Raw genomic sequence first — 15,190 nt, forward strand, 5'->3', positions numbered from 1 at the left:
TGATGGCAGGAGGCACTGTAAGCTCCGGGATCTTCAGGGTAGCAGCCATGTTGGACCCCAAGGAGACGTCGATGCTCTGTAGGTACAGTACCTCTACGGTAGTACTGTAATTACTGCAGTCCCCTGGGATACTACTAGTATCTTCAAGAGTCATACGACAAGGGGCCAGGAAGGCATGTACTTTGTGTCTGCAGTCGATGCCTGGCAGGTACTTTTGCGCAACTGCAGGGCGCAATTTCCACGAGCCTCGGCCGCGTTCCTTCCTGCCCGAGGTGCCCTGGAAAGCGCTGGCGAAGCGCCGGCAAAGCGCCGGCAACGTGCTGTAACTGTGATGGTGTCACTGAACGAACCTTGGAAGCACAGCTGTCGCTGCTGCACGTCATGCAGGGTGTAACTTAGACAACCCCGCAGGGTTGATGGCACCGGGTAATAGTACTGTAGGTAATTAGTAATAAAGCCTTTACGAACCAAGTCAGCCACTCCCCGCACAGTACAGGCCGTGTCGGGGAGACGCGCCTCTGCCCTGCCCGCATCGGAGGTACTTTGCCAACCTCCCTTGGCAGTTGGTTGAGTCTTTTTATCTTTTTGCAATCCGCTCAGCAATAGGTATCTGCTTACTGTGGGTGCCGCGACCTTCCCGCCCCTCCTCGGCTGCCAAGGGGAGTGAGTTGCCGGCAATCGTCTCCTGCAGTCTTGACTTGTCTGTCCTCTTCTTCACTCCTCTTTTGGAGTTGCCGGCGGCACACGACGACACTAGGCAGTGCAAGAACCAATGTCTCCGTCTCTGCAGCGCCACCAGAGAAAGCTCCCTGGTGCATGCAACCTTTGCATCTGTTGGAGTCGAGGGGGCGGAGCATCGGTGTGCCATGCGCATATCCTTGGCGTCCTTTTGCCGGCCGGGACTGTCTTCGAGAAGTTGATTATTCCGGCGGCTATCGCACAGGTAAGACCTGCCAGCTCATCAGGTACCGACCGCGAGGGTGAGGTTCGTTGAGGTGGATACCTAATCCAGCCATTCTCTCCAACAAGCCAAGTCACCGAAGGGCGAAGGTCAACATCCGTCTGACTACCTACACATGGCCATCATGATGTTATGTACATATATGCCTCCTGGATGCCGCAGCCATGGCTGTGAGAGAACCGCCCTTCTTGTTCGTGCGGACAAGGCAAAAGTCAAAAAGAATACAAAAGAACAGATAGGCTCCGAGTCCGCGGCATTGGTTCACCGGCCCGGCCCCAGTTGCCGTGGCGTTGCCGGCCTAATCCGGCGACTGTCTGGTTGCCTGCCGCCGGCAATCGCTGACCCTCTTCTCCCCGACTGGACCTCGATGGGAGGAGGAGGGGGCCACAATGACGCGGGGACGAAGCCGTCTCGACACCAAGTGCAATCTGATGCTACCTACACGCTCTCCTTGCTTTTTCAGCCCTTCACCTACACCTCTCCTTCTACGTGAAATACGGCCTTCAGCATAGGCCATTGGCTCCCTCGGCAGATTGGCTCAAGACGACGCCTCGACATGTACCCTCCGTCCCAAAGAGCGTCAACGCAGCCGGCCCGTCTTTGTCTGGCTTGATTAAAAGCCCTCCTCTCCTCTCCTCTCCTCTCCCCTCCAGCCTAGCTAGCCTCGCTATTCGACACAAGGACGCCCCTGCCATGAGTCTCTGCCCTTCAAGACACCCACGGTTGACGGTGGCTTCTTATTTGCCTGATTCCTCGAAGCAATAAGATCCATCTACTCCCTGTTGCCCATGCGTCTCTTCTCTCGACTCTTCACCACCATGCCACCGTCCGAGATGATGAGTGCAACGGCCAGGACCGGCCTCACCACGCAGCCCACCGATGCCGATCCGCACCGTTACCAGACCGGCTTCAGCAACCGCTTCGCCTCCGAGGCCGTCCCCAACGTCTTGCCCCGGGGCCGCAACGTGCCCCAGAAAGTCAAGTACGATCTCTACTCGGAGCAACTCAACGGGACCGCCGTCATCTCCCCTCGGCATGCCATGCAGCACGTGTGGATGTACCGCATGCGACCGTCCGTTGTCCACGGCAAGATATCGGCCTCGAACGTGAATCCTCATGCAAGTGGCCCCTTTCCTGCATTGTGCCGTTGGAAGCACTGTCTGACGCCTCGCCAAGATCGAGTTCTGCTTCTCGGCAGCCAACGAGAGGGTCGAGTTTGTGGCTTCCCAGCAGGCTTGGGATCCCTTCCCGCTTCTGGAGCCGCACAATGCCGCCTCGGGCGTTCCAGGGACCGATTTTGTGCGCGGCATCCGGACCATCGGTGGCCAGGGGAGCCCGACTCTGCGCGAGGGCCTCGCCATCCACGTCTACTCGGCCAACGCCTCCATGGACCAGCGCGCTTTTTGCAACAACGACGGCGACTTGCTCCTCCTGCCGCAGCACGGACGGCTCAACATACAGACGGAGCTCGGCTGGCTCATGGTCCGACCGGGAGAGCTGGCCGTCGTCCAGGCCGGCATCCGGTTCCGCGTGCTGCTCCCGGACGGGCCGGTCCGCGGCTACATTCAGGAAATCTTCGGCACCCACTACCAACTTCCCGAGCTGGGCCCCGTCGGCTCCAATGGCATGGCTCTTCCGCGGGACTTTGCGTCGCCGGTCGCCAGCTTCGACATTGACGAGACTCCCTGGGACATAACGTACAAGGCGGCCGGGTCGCTGCACTCCTGCCAGCAGCGGCACACGCCCTTTGACGTGGTAGCGTGGCATGGCAACCTGGTGCCCTTCAAGTATGACATCGAGCTGTTCGTCAATATGGCCAATGCAAACACAGACCAGGCCGACCCGACCATCTACTGCGTGCTGACGGCCCCGTCCAAGACGCCGGGCGTGTCCCTGACCGACTTCCTCGCCTTCACCAAGAAGTGGATCACGGCCGAGGACACCTTCCGCCCACCCTACTACCACCGCAACATGAGTACCGAGGTCATGGGCCTCATCTACGGGCGCTACGGCGGCAGCAGCCACGTCCTCGATGGCGGCGGGCTCAGCTACGAGGCGAGCTACATGCCGCACGGCGAGACGTACGAGACGTGGAGGAACGCGTCGACAAGGGAGTTGGGCCCGACGACTATCTGCGAAGACACAATGGCCTTTATGTTCCACATCAGCGTACCCCTTTATCTGACAAAGTGGGCTCTCAGGGGCGATGGCGCCAAGTCCCTTCATCCGAGCGACCCGGGCCAGTGGGACAATGTCAAGGCTCACTTCCTCGATCACCTGGACGAGATTGACGCAGAATTGAAGGCCAGCGGGCTGCCCACGCTGTCTGAGAGCAAGAGGGAACGAAATTCGCGGGATCAAGGTCTTACTTGAGGTCTTGCGGTTTGGTGTCGTCGGAGAAGACGAGAGACGCAGTTGACTAGAATCAAGGTCGTTGCTACCCGTGAACAAATGCTGCGGGTGAAATGGGAATACACTCGTGAAATATTGTCCCATGAGAGTGTTGTACATGGATACCTAGAAAATACAAGAGGTTAATTACTTTTCTTTCTCTTCTCGGACATTGGAGGCTGACTTCAATGGACAAGACGTCAGTCCAAGCCTTTGCGTAGCATGAGTTGAGCCTCTACCTCGGTCTGTCTTCTCCTAAGGTACACCAGCACCGAGAAAGCTCGGCCGCCACTGTGCTTGGCCGAGGGTGGATGGCTCGGCATCTCGAGCGGAGCTGAAGCTGTCGTCCAATATGATGCCTGCACCGTAGCACAAGCCTCAAGGTCTCGGCGGGCCGGGAACGTGGATTACGGCTGGAAGACAGCCCCGCCGTCAAATCTGAAACCTATCGACTCCAGCTCTTTAAAAACTACGAATATTTGCCCAAGGATTGCGTATTGCTGTACGTCAACATTAGCCCACTTCGCCTGGTCTGACACTCGACAGGCCCTATTTGCATAACTCGTAGTTAAACGAATTTCGCACATCAGGTCAAAAGAGAGAAGGATCCAAGCCGGGGATCAAAACAGGCATCAAGCTGCGAACCAGATTATGCAGCTCCCAAGCAGAGCAATGCCGGACGTTGCCCGAGCTCAACGAACGACTGTGGCCGTAGCCTGCCGGCTCATCTCATGCACCCCTCCTTCAAATGGACAAAAGGGGAAGGATGGTGATGAGTCGCGCGCCAGATCTCCATTCACACCATCTTTCCCCCAAGGATTCACTTCAGCCGGCCGGCGACGGGGGATGGCATATTTTGCAGGGCTGAGATGAAGACAAGCACGGCCTAATGATGCAGGGACAGGGCCAACTGTGGCGTCTGTTGTTTGACATCCCAGGAGCGGCTACGCACATGCTCGTGTCCATCAACTCGCAATGCGCTATTGTTCGACTGACAAAGCCAGTCGAGTCCAGACCTCCGGTGCTGGGACTCGGTCGTTGATAGCCTTGAAGAACATCATGGCGGGCTAAAGAGCGGCTGAGGCGTAGTGTGCAGCATGCGCCGCGGCTGACATGCACACGGGCGGTCAGTCTAGGGAGCCTACATACAGCCCAACTGACTCTCTTTGCGTATGCTGGAGACGACGCACGTACTGTGCTTCACGCTCCTCGACATAAAGGCCCTCCGGGGCCGACGGCGGGCTCCGGGTTGCGGGACCCACTCCGGAGAACGGAGGCGGCACCTGTATCTGTCGGACCGGACCGTCGCCTGAGGTTACTTGCAAAGACACGGCATGGCAGACGGCGCCAGGCAGTGACTGAGAGGAGTGCATTGCTCCGCATCTAAGCCTACTTGGTATAACCAGCAGTTCAATACAAACGACGGAAGCATCTTCCGGCGTCTGGCATCCCTCGTGGACCAAGCAGAGGCTGAAACGCGCTTGGTGAGGTGGCCTGGTCTGATCCCGAACCAAGATCGCGATGCGGCAAAGGCGCTAGTTTGAACCTGAGTTGGTTGCTTCGAGAACCTTGAGCGGGGACCAGTAGAACGACGAGTGGCATGAATAGAATGGAACGTCTTTTCCCTTGTTCCTTCCTACCTAGGAAAGACAGGCGGCATATGCCGCAGCAGTGACAGCATGTGCGAGCGTGTAAAGCCAAGACGGGGTTTCCCTTGCGCCCTCCCTACCTAGTTCATGCTTATTCGAAACCATGCCTTAATTATTCATTTCCTTTTGTCTGCCCCGGGTGACTCGGTCGCGCCGTCCGTGATGAAAAGCTGGAGTTCCACTTGGCAGGGCCACAACTGAGGCCGTGATTCATGACTCCGGCCGGGACAAAGTCTATTCTTCATCAACAAAAAGATTCAACAAGAGTGGTTGCTGTGACGAGGTTGAGGGACGCGGTGGCAGAGAGGGGCTGCATTGGGGAGGCGCAAGGGCGTCTTTTGTCCTGTCTCGACGACAACGCAAGGCTGGTACCAAGTACGGAGTAATACGGATAGTCAGATCAGCATCTACGGCATCACAAGTTCACAAGTTCACAACATTCTCTATTGCTGCCGTTCGTCGCGGCAACGGTGGAACCTTGCGAGGTGGAACCAGCCCGCAGCAGACCCGTACCTACTAGGTACCTAGGTACAGTACTTTACAGTGACCTGCCGCCATCTTATCAGTCTGTGAGCCCGCCCCAGAGCTGAAGCCGGCGGCCGGCACAGCGTGGCACAGGGCTGGGGGCGCCCTCAACAGGAGCCGAGATGGCGTGAACCTTCAACAGCCGTGACAATGTATCTCGAAGGTACCTTTGCAGCTTCCCCACGGCCTTGCTGCAGCGTGCATGAACGGACGTCCGTCCACCCCGAGGCTCGCCACCGCATACGGCGACCAGCAGGGAACACAGTCGCGATTCATTGTTGCCCTGAGGCTGTTTTCCCGCGGCGTGCGTCGAAAAAGGCAGTAATACGAATAAGTCAGGTACTTTGTAGGACTTTGTATGGAGGACTTTGCACGACTTCGTGCGAGCCGAGTACGTAAGCAGCCTCGCCATTCGGCCTCGTACCTGGACCGGTGAAATCCAGTGCCCCCGGTACAACCTTACCTTATGCAAGGTCCTGCCCCGGTGCCTTATCAGGTCACGTCTCCAGCAAACTCCAGCCCAGCCAGGCCCCGTCGTTCCCCCTCCGCATCGCCGTCATCCATCCATCCATCCATCCATCATCTATGCATGTGGCCTGGCGTCGCGCACAAGTGCCTCGATCCCCTTTCGCTTCCACCGACACCTTGCTTGGCGTTTTTCTGTCCCCTGTCTCTGTCCCTTGCCCGCCGGCTCAACTGCCGCGTAACCCAAGAGAAAACAAGGCAGCGCCATTCCACGACGGCCATTTCCCTTCGAGTCCGTCCGGGCGTATGAGCACCCCGACGCCGCTGGGCCTGGCGGTCGACGAGACGCCGCACCCCGTCCTCGACAGACGGCTCGGCTTTGGCTCGCTGTCCCGCCTGCTCGTCGATGCCACCGATCCCACGACTTGACGGCCGACGGTGCGACCTCAGCGTCCCCGAGTCGCGATAATATTGACCCGCCCCAACACGACCTCTGTCGACCTTGGGCGCCTGTCCTCTGCCTCGCACCTTCGACATGTCTTTCCGCGCCGACGACCAGCGCCGTTACGGCCATGTCCCGCCTGTCCAGTATCCCGTCGCTGGTCAGAAACCCGATCGTCAGCCCGTTGGCCGCCGCCTCAGCTTCAACACCGGTGACGACGCCGCCTACCATGACGACCAGGCTTCGGACAGGCCCCCTACTTCTGTCCACGGCGCCCAGCCGCCGGGCGCTGACGAGCTCTTCCTGGACAGCCCGACCGCCTCAAGCTCCTCCATGGGGCGCTCGCCTTTTGGTTCCACAAGCAGCGCGCTGTCTGGCTACCATCCAGACACGACGCCCCGGACGCCGCCTGCCCAGTCCACCTACAATCCTCAAAACTTCGCCCATGCATCCGGCGCTGCCTTTCGGCGATCTCCATCCTCGGCCGTTCCCCACCACTCGCACTCCTCCTCGCGATACTCCGCCACCAGCGCCAGCTCGCTTGGCACCTCCAGCTTTGCTCCGCAGACGTACAACCCCGCCGCCTACGCCAGCACGAATCCGCCGCAGCGCCAACCTACATATCCTGGTTACGGCCACGACCAAGGCTACGGAGCCGCCGTGGGATCTGGGGCTTCGGCAGTCTATGGGCAGTCGCCTGGTGCGACCTACTCCGCGCCCTTGCCCCAACAACCCCTTCCCACCAGCCCTTCGACCTTCTCAGGCCCCAGCTCGCGCGACCAGACTCCCACCTACGACCCCTCTCAATACGCTGCCGGCTTCTACTCCACTCATGGTGCCGACGCCGCCAGCCAGGGCTCCGGCCCCTACTCCGCCATACAGGCCCCGTATCCCGTTTCCTCGCATATTCCAGTCGGCCCGAATTACGAGTTCGACGATCCACCTTCGCTCTACAACCGCCCTTTCCGATCCGATTCGCAGACGTCTCCTCGAGCCTCTCCTCACGTCCAGCCGCAGTCCCCGGCAGGGCTGCAGAGGCATCCTACCAATGCTCCGCTCCCGAGTCGGCCGATGGACGAGTTGATAGATGAGGAAGTGTATTGGGACTCGAATGGACGACCGCTGGGGAGAGAACCCAGCATAGATGGGTTGACGTCGGAGAGCATCATGCAGGAAATCGAGGCCGAGCTGGGCGACGGCGGTCGCTGGCCGCGACGACGTCCATCCCCTATCAACGGCCAGCTGGCGCGTGAGCAAGCCGAGCAGTTGCGCCGGTGCAGCCCCGGCGCCGGTCCACACTCTCCCTCAGCACATTGGGCCTCCCCGGCCGCAGGGCTCCATTCCATCGATTACGACGACGACGATGATGACGACGACGATCCCGAGGGGACTGCCGGTGTGCTCGCCATGCAGCAGGCCGAATTGGACGAGCAGCGCTTCAGTGGCAATGCTTTCATGTACCGCGACGTCCCAGCAGCCGTCCCATCGAACCCCCTGCCTCCGCCACCCGAGGAAGACGACATAGGCAGTGACAGCGAATTTGGGGGCGCGGTCGACCTGGGCATGTTGAGCGGCAATCTTACGTACGGGACCACTGCTGGACCACACCCGGACTCGTCTTTAGCGACCGAGGGATCACGCCCGCTGCCCACGCCGGACTACTACTCCTCGCTACACGAGGGCTATAATGCTGAAATGGACTATGGCGGCACCGGCGGGCTGCAGCCACCGAGGGTACATAGGCTTAGCTTTGACGAAGGCCGGGAGGAGAGCGTCTCGTTGCATTCACGGCAAAGTGGCACCGACTCTCCCACAAAGAACGACCATCAAGACCCGTACTATCCTGGCCTGTCCAGCCGCCCGCTACCGGCGCTGCCCCCTGGGCCTGATTCGGACAGCAGCTCGATGCTGTCGGCTCACAACAGCCTGCGCTCGCAGCATCAGCACCATCACTCGCTCAGCGCCGATGCTCGCTATTACCAGGCCGACCCGGAGAAGTTCTATCAGACCACTGCGCACCAGACGCTGCAGCCGGAGAGGTCGATATCGCTGTCCGGCCACAGCCATACCCCACAAGTTCAGGCCCCGACGAGGTCGCGGACAGATGCTGCAGAAGAACGAAAGAAGATGACCAGACAGCATATGATGGGCCTGCAGCATGGGCCGGGCTTCCCCGAGTCGGAAGTGGGCTCCGGCTTCCCTCCGGGAGCTTTTGACGGCATCACTCTGCCGAGCGGGCGCAAGAAGAAGTTTGTGCCCTCCAAGCTGACTGCATCCGACTTCCGCAGGTGCCAAGAACCCTGGGCCCTCAGTGGCATCGAGACCTGGGTTCGCTCCATGGGAGATGCAGAGATTGACCTCAGGGAGAAGACCATCGAAGAAGCGGTCACGAACTTGTTCGCGTTCAAGGTTCCCACAATGAATGTGGCAGATGCAGAGATGCTCAGCGGCCGAGTTGTCCAGCTCATGCTCAAGTCGGGCACTCTGCTTCCGGACGAGGAATGGGTCAAATTCGGCGAAGGCCACATTTCGGGCGTCCTGTGGCAGATGACTGGATCAGGCTGCTATGCCCCAAAGCTTCACGACTTCGAAACGGCCGGCCACTGCTACTCACGCCAGTGCAGTCGCTCGTCCAAGCGCATGTTCCTAGGCAGCTTGCTTCTTGAGCATGAGGAGGAGAATGATTGGCGCATCTTCCACAAGCTGAAGCCCGAAGATTATGAGGGAAGGTCCAACAAGGAACTCCAGCTCCAGTTCAACCTGCACGAGGTCGTCACCGGAGAGCGTACCTACCTCTACCAGCTGGAAATATTTCATGCACTCTATCGAGACGAATTGCGGGCGCGCGATCCTCCTGTTATCCATCCCGACAAGATCGACAAATTCTTGGCCACCGTGTTCAGAAAGCTGGACACCATCTTTGATATCAACAGGGATCATCTCCTTTCTCCTCTCAGGTATCGCCGCCAAGAGCAGGCACCGTGGGTTGTAGGATTCAGCGATATTTTCCGCGAGTGGATACGCAAGGCAAAAGCCGACTACCTGGAGTTCGCCTCGGGTTACCCTCGCGCGGCCTACATGATTCGGAAAGAGGCCGATCGGAACATTCTCTTCAAGAAGTTCATTGACGACAGGCAAAGACACAAGCTCTCCTCGAAGCAGGACTGGACCCATTTTCTGTTTCAACCGATACAGCGTCTACAACGTTATCCACTCCTCCTGGAAGCCGTTGAAAAGTTGATGCTTGGCGAGAGCGAAGAACGAACGAACCTGATAAAGGCCATCCAAGAGATCAGGGCTGTGGTGTTGGAGTGCGATGCCAGGGTGGCCGAGACCACGAAGCGGGTGCAGATGATGGAGCTGGATCGGATGCTCGTCCTCCGCCCAGGCTTCCAATCCGTGCTGAATCTCGACCATCTCGGGAGGGTTCTCATAAGGGAGGGCGAGCTTCAAAGGATGGGCTCCAAGGGCATGCGCTGGGTCGACACGCATGCGCTGCTTTTCGATCATTATCTGATTCTGGCCAAAATCGTCATTTACAAGGACGGCAAAGGGGAGAAGAAATACGATGTATCCAGAGAAGTAAGTCGTCCCTTTGGCGCGCGCCTCTGACGCCAGCATGCTGACCATCATCATCTAGCCTATCCCCATGCCGCTCTTGTTCCTCGAGAGCATGAATGATGAGCCGGTCACCAAACAAAAGGTTATCGCAGCGCCCCTAGGCCGAACGGCGGCTGCGCCGGCGTCCAGCACCCACCTTCACAAGTCCGCGAGCAATGGTAGTGGGCGGCAGGGGCTTGAGCATGCCGCCACCGGCTCGTCCACCAACTCCCTCGGCGCACCGGCCTCTCACGACGCTGAGGGCAAGATTCTCTATCCCTTCAAGTTGAAGCACCTCGGCTACGAGGTGTATACTCTCTACGCTTCATCCGCGCAGAATCGTCAAGATTGGTGCATGAGCATCATAGAGGCAAAGACGAGACATGCCAAGGCCCTCTTTTCGCAAAACGCCGAGCCGTTCCGCCTCCGCGTCCTTGCAGACGCTTCGTTTCACTACGACGCCAGCTCGGTGTATGCGAGAGCGTCGGGTGTTCCCGTCAAGGGGACGCCTCTTGATCGAGCAATCCAGGAAACAGAAGATGAAATGGGCTCCGGCCAGGGGATCGCGCCGGTTTGCCGAGCTCAGGTCAACTGTGCCGCCGGGTTCTCGGCGTTTGGCAAGTCTGTGATCGCCATTGGCACAGACTACGGCGTCTACGTCTCTGATCCGTCTGAGCCCCGTGGATGGCATCGGGTAAGAGCCCACATACACTCGCGTCTTCTGTTGTCGGAAATGCTGACCTCTTGATAGACTATCCAGACCGCCCGCGTCACGCAAATTGCGATTCTCGAGGAGTTTTCTGTGTGCTTGGTTCTCGCGGACAAGTCCCTCATATCATACCCACTGGACGTCGTTGCGCCCTGTTCTGATTTCGCACCGCCCATCAACGACAACCCGCGACGCGCTCCTCAGAGACTTGCCAAGGACGTCGCGTACTTTGCGACTGCACGGATGAAGGACCGTATGCTCGTGTTCTATAAGCGCAAGGAGGGCCTGCACACCTCTTTCAAGGTGCTAGAACCCATCCTCCACAAGGCGTCGGAAAAGAGATCAAGGCTCTTTGGCGGCCGAAGGCCTGCTGCTGGCATCACGGATACTTTCCGGGACTTTGACGAGTTTTACTTGCCCACCGAGTGCTACTCGCTCAGTGTCTTCCACACATACATTGCCGTTTCCACGGCCAAGGGCATCGAGATGCTCACGCTGGACAAGAAACAGCCAATGTCGATACCCGACCTCAAGGCACAGTCGATTGCCAACATTGCTCTGAGAATTCGCGACCAACGCCCGCTGGGCATGTTCCGACTAAACGACAATGAATTCATACTCACGTACGAAGATTGCGCCGTGTATGTCGACAAGCACGGCGATGTCAGTCGCACGCTCATCATGGAGTACACGGGGAAGCAAAAAAAGGCCAGAGGTGCGACCATGTACGGGCAATATCTGCTGCTCTTCAACGAGGATTACGTCGAGGTGCGCAACGCGGAGAATGGCCGGCTGCGGCAGATCATTGCGGGACGGGATGTGCGCGTCATCGACTTTGGAATCAGAGGCCCGACGGGCGGCAACGCAGCCGAATCGCAGCAGAGCCACCTCGGTCAAAACGGCCAGCTGTCGGACGCCGGGGAGGTGAGCAAGGGGACCGTCAAGATCGCCATGTGCCACCCAGAGCTGCCGGGCAAGCAGATTGTCCTGGAGATGCTTCTCAACGACGGCCATGCCGAGTAATTTCGAGATGTCCGCCGGCGGCATCACGGCGGTTTTTGACACGATTGTGTCCGGCGCGCGAACGTTTGATGGTGATGAGGGAGGGACGACGAGCGGCGTTGAATGCATGTAATGGAGGGTTTAAGGCGTTATACGGGCTGACCATCTCACACGCTACGAGTCTGTTGTCAATGTGTTTCTCAGCAGGTGTTTCTACCTTTTGCCTTTGGCTTTGAATTTCCTTCAATTTTGCTCTCCATTCTTGTTTGGTGAGTGGGAAGAGTGTCTGCAAGGGAGGGGAGCAAGGGGCGTACTACTTGATGGCGTGGATTTACACACTTGGTCGAGCCCCCTTGGGCTCGTCGAGGGAGTTGGGACTGGATGCCCCTTTTTGTCCCGGATCATGCTGCTTTCTCAGCCCACCCGTCTTTTTGTTTCCCGGAGCTCGCACGGCGTTGGGGTACGGACGGAAGGGAGGAAAGGGAAGACGTGGGCTCGCTGACGAAGAGAGGGAGCTAGGTATCATAATAATGATTGATGCGTGGATCAGCTCGGGCTCCGGCAGGGCGGTTTCCAGTCATGTTTCGCTCCGGGCAGCACCGTCGGCTGTGTGTATCAAGGGAAAAAAGCTTTGCCCTGTGCTGGCAGCCAACGACAACTTAAAAGATGTTTTTCACAGGCGTGACGGAGCCAGTTCCAATTGGCTCGCTACTGGAAGAATTGTACCGTTGACCGGGTTGACTGTGAAGCACCGTACTTGTACAAAGCCCGCGAGAGTCTTCGTCTTCCTCTTGTACGGACGTGTCGAATGGGATCTTGTAATGAGGAAATCCACTTCCCTCCCCCCTCTCTTTCAGGGCTGCGCAATCAATTAGACTGCACCCCCAGCAGCACATGTACGAGCCAAGCCATCCATTTTGCCCGCACACGCCCCAGGGCAAAGCGTTGCGTCATGGCGCGTTGACGCTGCACCCATAGATAAGTCAAGCAACTCAGGCCGCGCACATCTCAAGACGAAGGAAACAGAAAGAGGATTAGACTCAGGCCTTGACCTGGTCCTTGACGTCCTCCTTGACATCGTCGACGACGTCGGAGACGGACTTGTTCTTGGACGACCCGTGCATGCCGATGCGGGTGAGCTGGATGATGCCGACAATGCCGAGGAAGAAGTTGACGGCGGCCAGGCTAGAGGAGAAGGGTGAGCGGGCGAGCGTCGGCGCCGGAAGGCAAGCAACGTACAGGTAGTTCTTGGGCTTGATGATGAGGCACCACCGGGTCCAGATGAGGCCGGTGCAGGTCAGGGCAAAGTTTTGGGTAAAGGACAGCTTCTCGGCGGGACGAGCAAAGTCGGAGATGCCGGCGAGGACGAGGGCCCACTGCAGGTGTTATCCAGAGTTGGTCAGCGTCGCGTGTCCATTGCGAAAGTCGCTTCTCGGGCACGGGCTTATGGATGAGGGACACACCTTCATGACGGGGGCCCTGCGCGTCAAGGGATCAGTCGGTCATTCACACGACAAGTGGTTGGGAGCAAGGGCGTACCAGAAATGCACCGTCTTGATGCCCACCTCGCTCTCCCACATGCGCTTGAACCAGCTCGGGTGGGCGGTGTCCGAGGCGGTGCTCTGCCACCTGCGGCCGGCGCCATCGCGGAAGCGGAACTGGAACTGGTGTTGCTGCTGCTGCTGCTGCTGGCCCATGCGCTGGGTGCGGCGAAAGGCCTGGCGGAAGAGCGGCCGGGAGGCGCGCATGAGGGTGCTTGAGGGGACCATGGCTCTGCGGAATGGGAGGAGATGGGGTGTTAGTTTTCGAGTCTTGTCTGTTCCCCTGCTCGCTCCGTCTCTGGCCCCCCTCTCCGCGTGTCTTGTCCGCGAGTGTGCTTGCGTGTGGATGGATGCGTTGGCGATGAAGGATTGTGCCTTGACAAGGTGATGACGGTCGGTAGACGATCGGGACTCAATCTCGTGCGGTTCTCGGAGCAGTCGGAGGAGAGAGGGCGACAGGGAGAGAGGGCGCGTCGCGGAAGAGGAGGGAAGACTGGTCCGGTCAAGAAGGGGGGACCAACGTACCGCAGTGTACTGTGATGAACTTGGTTGATTCGATTCGTACGAGCAGAGGAAGCGAGATGCACGAGACCGGGAGAAGAGAGAGGAGAGGTGAGGAGAGGAGAGTGTGGTCGTCTTCCAGTTCCCAAAGCTTGCTCCGGCTTCCGCTGAATGGCGGCGGCGGGAAACTTTCCACAGGGGACGAGCCCGGGGCACGGAGAGTCGAGAGGCCCGGAGGCGTGGATGATCCGCTCCCGAGGGGTGCGAGGCCGGACCTACCTAGTGCATCACAGCAGTCGGCAGGAATTATGCAATAAATGTGAATATATCTGCTGGTGCACACTATGTATACTGCCGGGACAACATGGCAGGAGAGTACATGCCTGCCTCGGTCAGTACAACGCCTGGCTCTGCTGCTTGTGCCTGAGCTATCAATTATGCAGCCTCATCCTGCGTGAAGCTCATTGTCGCCATCCACAATCCATCACGAACCGACCCGACACCCACAACACCGACCACGCGGGCCTGCCGGCCGCTGCTCCCTCCTACCTCTTCTTCGCCCCGCGCCAATTGGAGCTTCCCCCGAGGCGTCCACACCTTGCCCGCCATGTCGGCCAAGTACGGCTTCACCAAGTCGCTCAAGGAGCTGCGCTTCCTCTTCTGCCAAACCTCGGAGCACAGTGCCGCCGTCAGGTAGCTCACCTCTCCGGACCGAGATCCAGCCAGTTCCCGTTCCACATGCCGAGACAGAGGGGGAGAGAGAGGGCTGACGTCGCACGCATCCACAGATCCTTCCTGACGCGCGCATACCCGACGATGAAGAAGAACAACCCCGACACCCCCATCATGCTGCGCGAAGCAGCCGGCACGCTGCCCAAGATTTACGCACGATACGGTCCGTGATCTCTCGCACCCTCTTCGACCCCGTGCGACGGCCCCGTGGACGGCCAGGCTAACGTGCGGGCCCCCTTCGGTGTAACAGAGTTTGGCAACGAGAAGCAGCAGTCGCTCGAGGGGCTGTCTGACAAGCAAGTCGAGGACGCCGTCGCGGGGCTGGTCAGGAAAACCGAGGCCTAAGCGTATGGGGTGTGCGTTCTGCGCTGCACAGACGAACGCGGCGACATTGCTGTATGTACGAACATGGGATGGAGGCCACCAGGCGCGCCTACGCTGTCTACAGCCTCCAATCCTGCCTGGTGCTGTTGAGCCAGGACCGTTTCCGCGTCTCTCAGCTCACCCGGGGAAATGAATTGGGTCACGCAGGGACGGCTTGCGCATCATGTTTTCTTATTGAGTCCTAGACCGGACGAGGTTCCAAGTATTAGCAGCAGGCTTGTCCGTCGAGCTCCGACATGGAGCCCTGGGACAAGCAGCGAAGTAAAGTAAACCCCTGTCTCCCGTCCC

The 15,190-nt window shown here is 58.9% G+C and overlaps 4 protein-coding genes across 4 annotated transcripts; 3 read left to right on the forward strand and 1 right to left on the reverse strand.

The window, feature by feature from the left end:
* Nucleotides 1-1,779: 1,779 nt before the first annotated feature.
* HRG_04414 (homogentisate 1,2-dioxygenase domain-containing protein) lies at nt 1,780-3,334 on the forward strand (the record flags this gene model as incomplete). Its single annotated transcript, XM_044862885.1, has 2 exons — nt 1,780-2,079; nt 2,138-3,334. The coding sequence occupies 2 exons, from the start codon at nt 1,780-1,782 to the stop codon at nt 3,332-3,334; spliced, it is 1,497 nt and encodes a 498-aa protein (XP_044721499.1).
* Nucleotides 3,335-6,526: 3,192 nt separating this feature from the next.
* HRG_04415 (CNH domain-containing protein) lies at nt 6,527-11,765 on the forward strand (the record flags this gene model as incomplete). Its single annotated transcript, XM_044862886.1, has 5 exons — nt 6,527-7,133; nt 7,197-10,015; nt 10,074-10,136; nt 10,227-10,727; nt 10,785-11,765. 5 exons carry the CDS (start codon nt 6,527-6,529, stop codon nt 11,763-11,765), a joined length of 4,971 nt encoding a protein of 1,656 aa, XP_044721500.1.
* Nucleotides 11,766-12,784: 1,019 nt separating this feature from the next.
* HRG_04416 (uncharacterized protein) lies at nt 12,785-13,513 on the reverse strand (the record flags this gene model as incomplete). Its single annotated transcript, XM_044862887.1, has 4 exons — nt 12,785-12,929; nt 12,984-13,120; nt 13,208-13,223; nt 13,284-13,513. The coding sequence occupies 4 exons, from the start codon at nt 13,511-13,513 to the stop codon at nt 12,785-12,787; spliced, it is 528 nt and encodes a 175-aa protein (XP_044721501.1).
* An 880-nt stretch (nt 13,514-14,393) lies between these two features.
* On the forward strand, nt 14,394-14,863 carry HRG_04417 (mitochondrial ribosomal protein; the record flags this gene model as incomplete). Its single annotated transcript, XM_044862888.1, has 3 exons — nt 14,394-14,479; nt 14,575-14,681; nt 14,769-14,863. 3 exons carry the CDS (start codon nt 14,394-14,396, stop codon nt 14,861-14,863), a joined length of 288 nt encoding a protein of 95 aa, XP_044721502.1.
* Nucleotides 14,864-15,190: the final 327 nt, after the last annotated feature.

The sequence above is a fragment of the Hirsutella rhossiliensis genome (assembly GCF_020360975.1).
Source record: "Hirsutella rhossiliensis strain HR02 chromosome Unknown scaffold00004, whole genome shotgun sequence".
Classification (NCBI taxonomy): Eukaryota; Fungi; Ascomycota; class Sordariomycetes; order Hypocreales; family Ophiocordycipitaceae; genus Hirsutella; species Hirsutella rhossiliensis.